This window comes from Cynoglossus semilaevis, chromosome 3 (genome assembly GCF_000523025.1).
Source record: "Cynoglossus semilaevis isolate Cse_v1.0 chromosome 3, Cse_v1.0, whole genome shotgun sequence".
Lineage (NCBI taxonomy): Eukaryota > Metazoa > Chordata > Actinopteri > Pleuronectiformes > Cynoglossidae > Cynoglossus > Cynoglossus semilaevis.
This window is the reverse complement of record NC_024309.1, coordinates 855,380-868,590: the sequence shown is the minus strand read 5'-3', so window position 1 is coordinate 868,590 and position 13,211 is coordinate 855,380. Positions and strand designations below refer to the sequence as shown.

The following is a 13,211-nucleotide window of genomic DNA, read 5'->3' as shown; positions in this document are numbered from 1 at the left end:
GCAGGAAAGCGCCACAGCAGTTTTGATATTTTGTGCTTGCTTTGCAGCATATGCTAGCCATAAACGTTATCATTAATTTCTCTTTCAGCGAGCTGTGTCATTAAAAATACAACTGCAGCAGCAGATCTGCACTGTTTTCTACTTTGTTGCCAATTTCCAGCTACTTTTATTGCCAATCTGTTGTTTTTTAGACAATAAGATCTTTAGCAAAACACAGTATTGTTATGTTTTTGGGAACAGGAAGCCGACCATTGTTTCATGTATTTTCTCAAATAAGAGGTTTTTGCTGAAAGTGAAATGAGTAAATCTATTGAATAAGAGTGAAGAGAATTTCTAAATTGAGCTTTGCCAACTGCTACATAGATAGAGATAGATAGCACTTTATTAATCCATCAGGAATTATCTTCGGGAAATGTAGGATGGTGGATTTAGAGATCAGTTTCAGGGTTTGGGGGTTAGTACAAGGGGCCCTAGACCAGTGGTTCTCAATTATTTTCAGTCATGACCCCCCCTCCTCCCATTGAGAACCTCATAATATGTATTTTCTTATCTGTACATACTGCTTTATGAGTTGCTGCCCCCTAGTGACTACTATGTATTTTCTTATCTGTACATACCGCTTTATGAGTTGCTGCCCCCTAGTGACTGGAGGATCATTTATCATTCAGGCATTACACCAGCTGCATACCTCTGTTCAGCATGCGATATTCTACTCGAAGCCTTTTATAACAACCCCGACCCGGATGAAGATGGATATTCCTAATGAAAAGATCTGAACAAAACTCGGCTATTCCACAGTGTGGCTCAAACCGCCTTCGAGCGTCTGCTCAGGTCATCACAGTCTTCGGAGTGTGGGAGTAACCTTGGTATATGACACCGCATGAGACAAAATTTGTATGAAGACATGACTTTGACAAAACAGACGACTTCCATCTGTACCCTTTAAAACAATCTGTCTTCTCCTTGTTTTAAATTTGAAGTTCAGTTTGTCCGAGCGATCACCGCGTTCCTCTCCGTTTTGGACTGCATTAACAAAATTACTCTCCACTATGATGTATGAGGTCACTGGAGTGAATCAAGTTTTTTGGAGAATTATGTTGGTCCAAGCTCCTGGTGATATTTCAGGTCAGATACATTACATGTGAGAATATATGTTAAGATATATGTTCCAATTATTTATTTTCCCCGAGATCGGCCGATGTAAGAATTAGTCGTAAGAATATATGACCATCTGTGTGATACACAGATTTACGTTAAGTCTTAGTATATACTGTATGTTGGTTTCCTGTATACTGTTACATGATGATTGCTTTACTTTTCCCTGCCTTTTAAAGTACGAGCGCTTCCTTTGCCTTGTGGCAGATGGGACATAATCCCCGTACTCTATAAAAAGATAAATGTATCTAGAGTTTACTGAAACACAAGTGACGGAATACAACAAACACAAGTCTCCAGTCTCTCCTTGAGAAGATTATTCAAAACACAAACGCAGGAAAGCTAACTCGGGGAATATGAACTGGGCAAGCGCCAAGAGTCAATCTTCCAAAACGAATAGGTTTAGGGTTTTAAATTAAAAAGATAATCCCATTAGTGAGCCAGACGTACAAAGACAGGCACATTTCATGGTCGTGGATTCCGTTAATCAGCCGGTAGGCTATCTTTGGGTTCAGGTACGAGGAAAGAGGGAAGTGAGTCGGAGCTCAAGGGTAGTGATATGGTTCTAAGGCAGGGCTCCCTTAACAGATGGATTGTATTTAGAGTGTATTAGGTAACTTAATGCACGCTAATCTATTGGCTGCATGAAACGTTTCACTCATTTGAGTCAGGTCTGTACAAAGCTTTGACGTTTATCCTGCTATTAAACAATCCAAGAGTAATGGGATGTTAAATTGTCTAAACGACACTGGTAGGAAACATCATTAAATAAAGACAGCCAGGTTTGTTGGATCTCTGAGTCCGTGCCGTGCCGAGCTTGACTTGCTTAAAGCCATCATGAGCAAATACTTGCTGAGTGTCATCATCCATTTTCTGGTTGGTCTGGGCCAGTGATTCTTAACCAGAGGGCCGTGGCCCAAACTTGGGCTGCCAGCTCCACCTAGAGGGCCGCAGAAAACTTTTCGGTTTTGCACGTGTGGGCTGCAAGAGCCATGGTACTGCATAGGTTATCAACTGAAGCCGCTAACGTATTTATTATTTTTATTTATTTATCCTACTTTATCGTTTACCTTTATCTTATAGGTTTTGGCCTGAGACACACAATTTATTGCATTGCTTCTTTGCTTTTTGTGAATTGAATAATTTAATAAAATCATTTGGATTGGTGTGAGAATGTTGCTTGCCCACTGATGCAAAAACCTGAGCAGCGTTTGGCACTGATAACACACTATAAAATACTGCAGCAATTTGGATTTGGTGTGAGAATGTTGCTTGCCCATTGATGCAAAAACCTGAGCAGCTTTTGGCATTGATAACACACTATAAAATACTGCAGCACCAACAGTCACCTTGATTGTCTTTCATTCTTTAGTCAAAAATTATATTTTGGGGGATTTTTCTTTTTTTTAAAATTTTTTTTAGATGTTTTAAATGTCTCTCGAATGTCTATGTTTTGGATGGGTTTGGTGCTGATTATCTCAGAGTCAAAAGAAAGAATGTTGTAGTTAGAGTGAGAGGTTAGGAAAACAAGACTAGAAAGACAGATATCAGATATTGTTGTTTTTGATATGGCAGGTAAAAAAAAATCAGATTTGTGGGTATGTTTTTAAATGTAGTCCATTCAATATGGGTTAAGATACATATATATGTTTCACATTTTGTCTTCTCATGTCCTAACACCGCACTCTCTTTGCCCCACCAGGGATGGCCTCTGCCGCATAGCTGTTCTGGTGATCCAGTCAATGCAAAAAGAAAGAAGTAGAAACGCTGCGTCAAGTGACCTACCTTTGTCTTTCTCGAGGAAAAAAGCAGACGGGGGACAAACTATATTCACACCCGAATAAGCAAATGTGACCATGTACAGTGTTGAGGACCTTCTTATCTCTCATGGATACAAGCTGCCCAAACATACCACCTCCTCATCCACACCTACCCCAGACCAAGCGTCCTCCTCACAGCAGGCGTCCTCATCCCCTCCGCCAACCTACAACAGACACCATGAAGTATTGGAAAACAGACCTGGCTCCAGAACAGTGAATGGCATCGAGAGAGGTCCAGACACATCCTATGGAAATGGGGGTGGCAGCAAGCAGCCCCAACCATACAGCAGTGGCTGCATTAACAATAACAATGAACCCAGAGACAGGAGCCAGTCCAGACGGGAAGGCGAAGGTCGGGTCCATGGTGATACCCATTCCTTGGGAGAGTCGCTGACCTCAGATAGCGGGTAAGGCTTATTTTGTGGCTAAACTTTTCACATGCTTAATGTTGTTACCTGATAATTATTTGGATTTCCTATGTCATATTCTTGGTCCTTCCAATTTCTTGGGTCAGGTAACATGCAGTCAAGTTACAGCATAATTACCTCTTTGACAGCGTTTGCGGAGGTAGTGGTGCAGTCGATTTGCAAGTTGGATTTTGGGTCTGTTGGAATGTTAAAGAAAATGATGCCTTCTTCTGAAACATAATTTTACAAAACAGTTCCTAAACATGAAGCATCTTGTTGTTTTTCAAAATTCAAGAGGGCTGGTTTTGGCCAGAGGGTTTGACACCCCTGCCCTAGACAGATGTAGAGTAAAGGGGGAGAGAGCCACTTCCTCATTCCAGATCAGTGGTTGACGACTGATGGAATTCATTTTTATATAGTTTGTGTATTAAAAAACAAATGTTACACTAAATGTTCATCACATACACCGTGTCCTTTACTGTCACATCTATCAGATAGATGCGATTTTTCGCCAAGTCAGTACTTGGGAAAGGAAGGGAGCACAAAGTGCAAGGGCGTCTAATCTGCAACAGGAGATTTTATAATTTGTAGTTAAAATAACCTTTGGGCAGATCCGTGCACCACAATCATGCATGCACGCTCTTACACACTCCAGTTGCCAGGTCAGTTATAATAATGTTGCACTCCCAAAACATAACCACGCTTGAATGTGTTCTTCTGGTTCAAAGGCTTTACATGTACTTACATAACGCACCAGTCATGAATAATACAACATTTATGTAGGGTTTATTTTAAATATGAATGTTGAGTATAGGCTATTTTTAGCTCAGTCTGGGATTATGCAATGAAAACCCTCATGGGTTCTAGATTTCTGGTACATGTGGCATTTCAACAGATGTCACTTAGCTGCAGTCGATGGATTTTTTTCTCTCTCTCTCCTGAAAACATGATTGTTTTGTTTGTCTTTTTCAACCAATTTTAGGGAGTTTATGTGCAGTAACAAGGACAGAGTGAATACAGCTGTTGTTATGTGCACACAATTAGGCAGACTTTTCAGATATTTCTCCTCCTTTTCCTCACATTTTGTCTGGTGGACTTTGTGTCCTAATCCCCTTAAGCCTCAAGGCAGCATCTGAAAATAGTCAAATGACCTTGAGTTGTGTTAATGTTGGGTGGGTTTTTTTTCTTTTTTTGTTGCCTTCATTCGTTGAGATGACTAATCCACACTTTCATGACACTGCTTTGGGAATGTGGGAGTTCCCAAGACATATGTTGTGCAATTTCAGTCTGTTTTGGTTTATCCTTCTCTCATTTTTTTCTCCCCTTCTCCTACAAATCCAGTTTCCTGGCGGTAAAATAAGGAAGGACCCAAACTCAGTGCTTCACTTTATCGGTGCTTAGACCCTGTTAAGCTAATGATGGCGACTCATCTCATGTAGAATGTCCTTGGATTGAGCTAATTAGACATGCTACGTGTTAAGTTAACATCTTCATTCAGTGTTAGGCATGAAAATGTCAGTGATGCTATTGTTGTCAACTTCACTGACCCATATTGAAGCATTCTGTGGGTACTGTCAGTCTCTCAGCAAATGTTCCATTGCGTCTTTTGCACACGTGATGCAATATGCAATCAAACATCCTCCATTCCAAAAACACAGCAGCGTTCCTTCCTCTGGTACAGGAAGGTCATGCTCAGTACTTTCTCACAGTTAAAGCTACAGATCAATGAGTTAGAAAGATTGTCAGTGAAACGTCCTTTAAAATTTTGATGTGTGTGCAAGGACACTGGCGATGAACAGCCAGTGTGAATTATTTGTTTTCTTTATGCCCATAGAAATTGATAGCGACTCAACACTGCTCTGCTATTTATAGATGTCTGTCTCCATCTAGAGGATAAAAATGAATGCTCTCTGTGTAACTACAATAAGGAAGCAGGTTTAGTTTTTGAATAGCAAAAGAAAACAGTCATAAAATATAAGAAAAAAATACAAAAAATACAGGAATTATAATGTGTCATTTGATTGGTACTTAAAAAAATGGTACTTAAAAAAATCTTCAGACAAAAAATCATCAGACATATATAATAGGTCAAATCAATGAGGGACCATTCAAATGTTACCTACTTTACATACATTCACATATCAAAACTTGATCTAAAATGCAGTATTATGAGAAATCATGTAAACATTAACTAGCCTCCTGTATCTTCTCTCCCAGATTCTGCGAAGGTACCAGAGGTCCACAGTCGCAGTCCAAGGATGTATCATACTGGAGGCGGAAAGGCCAAGATTTTACAGTGTTGCTGGATTACACTGACCCCAGAGAGTCTCATGGAGGAAGAGGACAAGGATGTCAAAGCAGGTTAGAGGGGTCTCAACAAGCTAGAGGCCAAGAGATGTCTGCCGAGGACCGCCAGAGGGCAGCTAAGGAGAGGCAGCGCTGGGCAGCCCAAGTCCAAGCCCAGTCTCAGGCCCAGGCACAGGTCCATGCAGAGGCCCAAGCTCAGGCTCGCTCCAAAGAAAGGGAGGCTGCTCTTCATCAATGGAAGATTGCAACTGAAAGAAAGTGCAGTAGCCTAGGGGCAGACGAATGGCGACCAGCTGTGCACTTTCGCCGACAACTGTCACAGAGTGAGGGTGAGCGGTGGGCAAAGGATCAGCAGAGATTCCATGCCAGGACACCTGAAGGGATGGTAGTACACCCAAGAACCAAAGCCAAATCGCAGTCCCTGCCAAGGATGTTGCAGCCTGAGAGCCTGCAATATGTGGACATAGCCTCATCTGGTCGGGAACTGTATAGGCGGGTCAATGGCCACCCACTTTCGCAGCATGACCTTTCCAGGGTCCATCGTTGGCCAGAGAATGGCAGACCAGCTAGTGCACACCAACTCTCAAGGACACCAAAGTCTCGCTTCACCCGACCCCCAAGACCTCCCTCCTATGAAATGCACCAGCAGATCAGGGGAAGCTATGAGATGTTGTCTGGGAGAGACTCAGCTACCATTCCACAAACCAGGGATAGAACCCCTCACCCCGTATCAAGGACAGGTGACCTCCACTTGGACTATTTTGCACAGGACTCTGGGCCTCCCGGTTACATCCCCCCTCCATCATATAAAAGAGCCCCTATAATGATTGGTGGACACCAGGAATATGGTCAAATTGCTGTTGACTACAGGTACATTTTAAAGATCTTAAATGATCAGATAAAGACAATTTTATATTAAGAACTAATATACTATTGTACTAACATTTATTAGTGATTGTTTCACTAAAACACATTTTCTTTCAAATGCATATAATGACAAACTATACCCAAAATATAATTGCCAGCTTATTGGCAGGACTACCGTATTTTCCGGACTAAGTCGGACTTTTTTCATCCTTTGGGTGGGTTTGTGACTTATACTCAGGTGTGACTTATATTTTAAAATATATAATTTCACATGTTTGTTATTTTCACACTGACATCCTCTAGAGGACACTTTAGGCTTGTGTACTAGTATCTGTATCATTTTTTGGCTAGTGTGACTTATACTCCGGAACGACTTATAGTCTAGAAAATACGGTACTAAAGATGCTTGACCATGTCAGGCTAATCCTTAGGTTAACACACACACATATAAGTGTATCATTCAGTGGATGGGTTTAAAAGTCCTTTCAAATAGATTTACTAACAATATGTAGTATTTTTTTCAAACATTGTGTTTTTGTGTTTTATTTTTTTTTTAGGTATCAAGGTGATGTGTACCAGCAGTTACACGCTGCTCCTGATGGATCTCACTGGTTCACCAGACACAATGGAGGATCTTGGATTGATCCACAGAGAGAGAGGAGCTTGTCCTGCCAGAAGCAGCTATATCCTGTATATACTTCCCAGGAGCATACGGGCGGAGGTGTCCAGTATATTTCATTTGATGACCCACGTATCCGGCATATTTCCTCTGCCCTGGGTGGCAATTCCTTAACAGACGCTGATAAGATCCGCCACATTCGCAACGAGCTTCCCAGTGTTACCGTGTCAGAACCTGCACCTGACGACAGTGCCTTTTTGCCCCCACCGCTGGGGCCATTCATTGCTGCGAAACTGGCTGATGATGCTCACCAGACATCTTCTAGTAACTTTGTCAATGACAATAACAGGTGGCACAAAGATTTGCACAAAGAGACTGTAGATAACTTCCCAGCACCTGACCAAAACTGCAACAACAGATATGTTAAAAAACAACATCATTCTCCATTACCCTCACAAGACTTTCAAGCTCCAATATCAAGAAGCTGTTCCCGCCAGGGATCCGACCAGGTCTTTGCAGAAACGATCACACAAGTTAAGAAAATTTCACCAGAGTGTAGATCTGATAACAACAGGAACACTAAGAGAAGAGTAAGTGAGACAATCTTTTGCCTTGTGTCTGTTCCCATTCACACATCCATTAGCATGAGCAAAGACTTGTCAGCAGATCAGAACAACAATGACACGTTACGAAGTCCGAGTGTCGCCAGCACTGAGACATTCGCGGTAGGCCTGAGGGAGGGCCAAAACATTCGTAGCAAATCTGTGAACGAGATTCCCATCAAACCTCACTACTCCTCTCACCTACACATCAGCAATACAACGTCCATGAAGAATTACAAGAGAGCGCCGCTAAGAAAGGAGATCATAGATGCATGGGCACTTCAAGCCAGTCAAGACAAAGAGCTGTGCTACGCTGGTTCTTGGCCTGGGAACCAGTACCGTAATCAGGAAACACAGACAGGCTCACCGGTGAAGGTGGTAAAAAGTCCAGAGGGCCAGACTCCTTCTGTGAAGAAGGAGTCTTCTCAGTCCGCCTCTGATAAAACCACAGATATTGGCGTGGGAACCGACCACATTTCCCCCTGCAGTTACCCCATGATTGGCCAGAAAGATCTTCACCTTTCCAGCAACAGCGCCTTCTCTTGTCTCAGTCTCAACTCAACACACTCACCACTGTTACAACCATCACATCAACCGTTGCAGCAGGACCCATTCTCTCCACCCAACACTCATGAAGAGGCGGAGCAGCCATCATCTCCCAGGAAGAGCAACTCCAGCAACTCCGACAGTACAGACCAAGTTGCCTTTGGGCAGTTTCTCTTAAAGCCTGTGAACCGACGACCATGTGATGCTATTGGTGAACTGGAGAGCATAAATAAGGAGATGGAAGACACAATCAGCAAGAGACCCAACATGGGTCAAAGCATTGAGTTTCTCGATGGTATGAATAATAGACTTAACCAGTTAAAGTCAGCACATTTTATTTCTGGTCCAGAACCAGGCAGGGAAGCGATCAGCCTTCCACCAATGCACATCGATAAACCCACCAGTATAAAGGTCAGATCAAAATCCTTGAATTCAACTAATGATATGGAACCTGAAGATGTAGGGAGGGCTTTCTCCCAGTTCCAGACCAACACCAGGACATTAAACAACAACCCTTTGGTGCTACCTGATACATGCCTCAAAAACAACTGCCTCTTGTCTTCACTATCCTCGCACAATGAGTCAAACCACCTCTACAGACAGGACATCCCAGTCCCTGAGGAATCCATGCTCAGGGACGTGGGGCTCACTGTGTACACAGAGACACCAGGTGGCCCTGGAGAGCCGATGCAGCGATCACTTTCGGTTCCATTGCCACTTATTCACAAGGATATACCGGATCAGCTGCTGCGGGGTAGCAGGGAAGTGCTGGTGAAAAAAGGCAATAGCTCCGAGCATATATCAGCTAAGGACTACAAAGTCAACGTGGATTTAGAGAGGAATAACAACTTGGACAGTGTTCCACCATTCAGGGATGAGAGTGACTTCAACAAAATCAAGAGGGAAAGCGGCAGATCCCCAACTAAAGAATGCTTGCTTGTCTCAAGGCTGACCAGAGAGACGTCCTTCATGTTTGAAGAGAACGATGAAATTGAGAGATATGCCATCCCAGAAGCTCTTACATACAACAACGAATCAACAGTAGCAGACCAACACCTCAAGAACTTGTTGATTCAAGAGAAAGCAAACGCTTTACCTGCGGAGGACCTCAGCAACCTGTATGAGATTAAGTGCGCGCAAGGTATACCTGAAAATGAGTCCATCGAGCAGCGGGCTGCAAGGATTCTAGGCATCGCCGTTCCCGTGGAGGCTTTAGGTGTGGCCGACAGGCAGTCCGAGGAAAACGAGGATGAAGCATACGCCACTGTAACTGTGAAGCCATTAAGTTTAACTGAAGAAACCAAGCAGGTGTTAGAACCGTCTGAGCAAGTGAATGAGGAGCAATCGATTGACCTTCAGACAGAGGAAGCAGAAGCAGAGGAGACACAGTTAGACAGTGATCAGGAGAATGGGGGAAGACAAAAACTCCACAACAATGGTGATCACAGCCAGGACGAAGAGAGTCCTTCAGCTGTAGTACTAGACCTGCCTGAGTTCCCACCCAGCCATCTCCCCCTGTCCCTTCCAGTCAGCCCAGAACAGAAGTTGTCGCTGAGCAAGTGCAGCGGGGACAAAAAGGGACGAGGAGGAGCATGCAAGCTAATTGAATCCCTGCAAGATAAGCTAAACTCGTCGGCTTCTTCAACTGCTGCGTCTCCAGGAAGGCCAACTGCAGACAGAATGACACGTTTGAAAGAGCTGGACTCGGTGTCTAGAATTAGACGCCTCAGTCTAAAAGAGTTTGAAGCTGAGGTTGTTCCTGATGAGACAAAAGAAGACAGAGAGGACGGGTACATCGCAGATGATCAGGAAAAGGTTGAGAGCCTAGGAAAGGACAAGGAACCGGATGAAGAAAGAAAGAACTCTGAAAATAATGGAGATGCACACGAGACCGACGATAAACTAGGAGAGACCAAAGACTGTAAATCAGAAGTCATATGCAACGATGAGCTAAGTCGACTGGAGGGAGCTGGAGAGTTGGTGGAAGGAGATGAAAAGGACAGTAATGAGACCAATAAAGTGGGGGTCACAGTAAAAACAGAAGAGCCATATGGAAAGTTGGAGTTGAAAATTGTAGAGGATGATGTAGAGAAGGCAGCAGGAAAACCAAAGGATGGAGAGAATGTTGAAGAGGGCAGCAAAGCTGAATCGTTAGAAGAGACAGAAAGGATGAGGAGACCCAAACCAAAGCAGCGTACCAGGCTCCAGAAGCCTCCTCTGCTCCCAAAACCTCGCAGCGTTCCTAAAAGGGAAATAACACTGCCCCCCAGCTTCAGTTCTGGATCCTCAAGTATGGAGGACGAGAACATGTTCTCTATCTCAGGTGGGTGCAGTGGATATCTTCCATTATTATGACGTACAGCAATATCACGGCACTGTACAGGAAAGACGGCTTTGTTTGCATTTGCTAGTTTTACGCCATACGTTTGATTGTGTTGCATTCACTTTCTTTCGTTTGTGTCGTTTTTTCCGGGAATTTTTTTCACTTCAATATGGCTCCTAAGTGTAAGACAGATTCTTCTGATGTTTTTATTTGATTGTGTTGCTTTTACTTTCTTTCGTTTGTGTAGTTTTTCCGGGAACTTTTTTCACTTCAATATGGCTCCTGTGTGTGTAAGACAGATTCTTCTGATGTTTTTATGTTCTGGATTATGATGTCACAACTGTGTTAGCGTAGGTGAGTGACATAGGTAATTATGTACAGCATGCGAGTTCTGACTTATGTCCAAAATCAGGTCAACGTCACGTAGTAGGTACATAAATTGGATCTAAGTTACAAATAGCAAGAATGTAACTTTAGGCTGCTTTTTGGCTTACTGTTTGGGGAAGTGGTGGCTTCGGGTTCAAATCCACCAGCTGCTAAGGTGCTCTGAGCATGGCACTGTCCCCACACACTGCTTCCCGGGTGGCTAAAGCGTTTTTGTTGTATCCCTGTGTTACAATGGCAATAAAGACTATAATTTATTTAGTTTTATTTATTTAAGTACTTCCAAGCTAATAGATAGATAATACTTTATTAGTCCCTCGGGAGTTCCCTTTGGGAAATTTAAAGATTTAATGACAAGCAAGCTCCAGATTGTGAGTGTGAACTTCACCTGGTCAGGGTCAATCATGCTGAAACTCATACCTGCGCCACCAGTGCATCTGTGGTCTTCAACAATGCTAGGCTGCGCTAACGTTAGCATAGCCTAGCGTTGATGAGAGGATTAACTTTCTACGGGGTATTTTGTAAGAGAGCAATGGTTAACCTAGTTGTGGGTAAGAGCAAAATAGTATCACATGATTTGTTATTGACCGTTTCACCTAATTTTTCTCTTCTCTATTTTCTCATCAGACTCCTACGACCCCAGTCGGGTGGAGAGGGTGTAACCCTTTGACTCTTCCTTCGCCACTGTGGAAATGCGTCTTTCTTAAGTTAACAGCCTATCCCAGCAACAAAGGCTTTCATTTCATCTCGTGGCTCAGTCGGCCGTGACCCTCTCCAATATCGTCACACATCACTTCTCACTGAAATGACTGTCCTGATGCTGCCAGGACATTTTTACATCCAAATATAGAAGTCCTGCCAATTCTCTGGGTCTCTCTCATATTTGTTGTGTTTTCTCAAAGTTCATTTGCCCACACAGGTGTATTTTCCCCTTCTACTTCGTCAGGTTAAGTTTTTCCTTTTTTTGAAAAAAAAAAAAAAAAATGCATGTCGTTATATCCCTGTGTGCGCTCAGTCTCCTGTGTAAGCCTGGGTGCTGAACAATGAATGTAAAAGTGCTTCTGCTCAGCAAACACTAGAAATGTATTGTGTAAAAGTAAAAAAAAAAAAAAATACAAAAAAAATATAACACGAAGCAACAGTATTGCATTACAATCAGTATTAACCTACACCAAATGTAAATAAGAAAGTTACAATTTATAAGAATATGATAAAAAAAATAATTTAGGGCATTTAATAGATAAAGAAATGTATATTTTCATACATGTGTTCAAATGAGACTAGATTTTTTTGGATGTGGTGTCTTTGGGTGCGTTGCTAATAATGAACCCGTTGCTCTTTATTCTTATACTACGCGTGATAGAGAATGTACTCAGATTGTCTGGTTTGCAATTGAGAAACACTGTGGTCTTTGTACAGTTTCGAGAGCAATATAGTCGTCGCGTGCTAGCGCTAGTGATCTGATTTGACTAGTTCGTCTACACACATCAGAAGACTGACCTGTTTTTTTTTTGTTTTTTTTCCTTTGCAGCTCTATCATTTTGTACATGTGTCAGATTTCTGCTAACGGCGGTGTGTCGCCGCTGACTAGCCCACGGTCGTAAACTCTCAGTAAATCAAACTGGGAGGAGGAACATGTCAGTTCTTCCCTCTCCTCTGTTCTCCGGTGCTTTCAATATTGGCATCAGCAACTAATCATCGGGTCAATCATGTCATTCCCTATGCCGTTCGAAAAAGAAAATTTATATTTTGTGGTGTAAAAAACAGAAGTCTATTTTACTGTGGAGATCACGTTATTCATAAAGTGATTCATTCTCGTTTCAAAAGTGCTTTTTGCAGGTAACGACAGATGTAGCTATATCGATCGCAGTGTGCCTTGTTCACACTGTTTCCGCGGAGGTCTTACTAGCGTGGGACACGCAGAGAATTTTACAAGTCCTAATTTTACGTGAACATTTTAATATATTTTTTGTTTGAACAAAACACAAACATTCGGGCAATAATGACGGATACCGAGCAGACGGTGCTTTGTTCATAAGTTAAGTTCTTTACTAACAATTGGTTTATACTTACTTTGCTTAAAGTGTATGATTAGCAATACAAGGATTTTAAATCTTACCAAACCAAACTTTGTGCTATGCATCAGACTTAAACATTCACTTGGTGTGACTCCAAATACAA

General features: G+C 42.5%; 1 protein-coding gene across 2 annotated transcripts in view; it reads left to right on the top strand.

Annotated features, from left to right (window-relative positions):
• jcada (junctional cadherin 5 associated a) overlaps window positions 1-12,165 on the top strand; it is a 19,429-nt gene extending 7,264 nt beyond the window's left edge. For both annotated transcript variants that reach the window (XM_008307397.3, XM_008307399.3), the window contains exons 2-5: window positions 2,858-3,382; window positions 5,600-6,559; window positions 7,114-10,646; window positions 11,658-12,165. In XM_008307397.3, coding sequence (XP_008305619.1) covers window positions 3,012-3,382; window positions 5,600-6,559; window positions 7,114-10,646; window positions 11,658-11,692 — 4,899 coding nt within the window. In that variant the 5' untranslated portion in view covers window positions 2,858-3,011 and the 3' untranslated portion in view covers window positions 11,693-12,165. The remainder of the gene's footprint in view (window positions 1-2,857; window positions 3,383-5,599; window positions 6,560-7,113; window positions 10,647-11,657) is intronic.
• The last annotated feature ends 1,046 nt before the right edge of the window (window positions 12,166-13,211 follow it).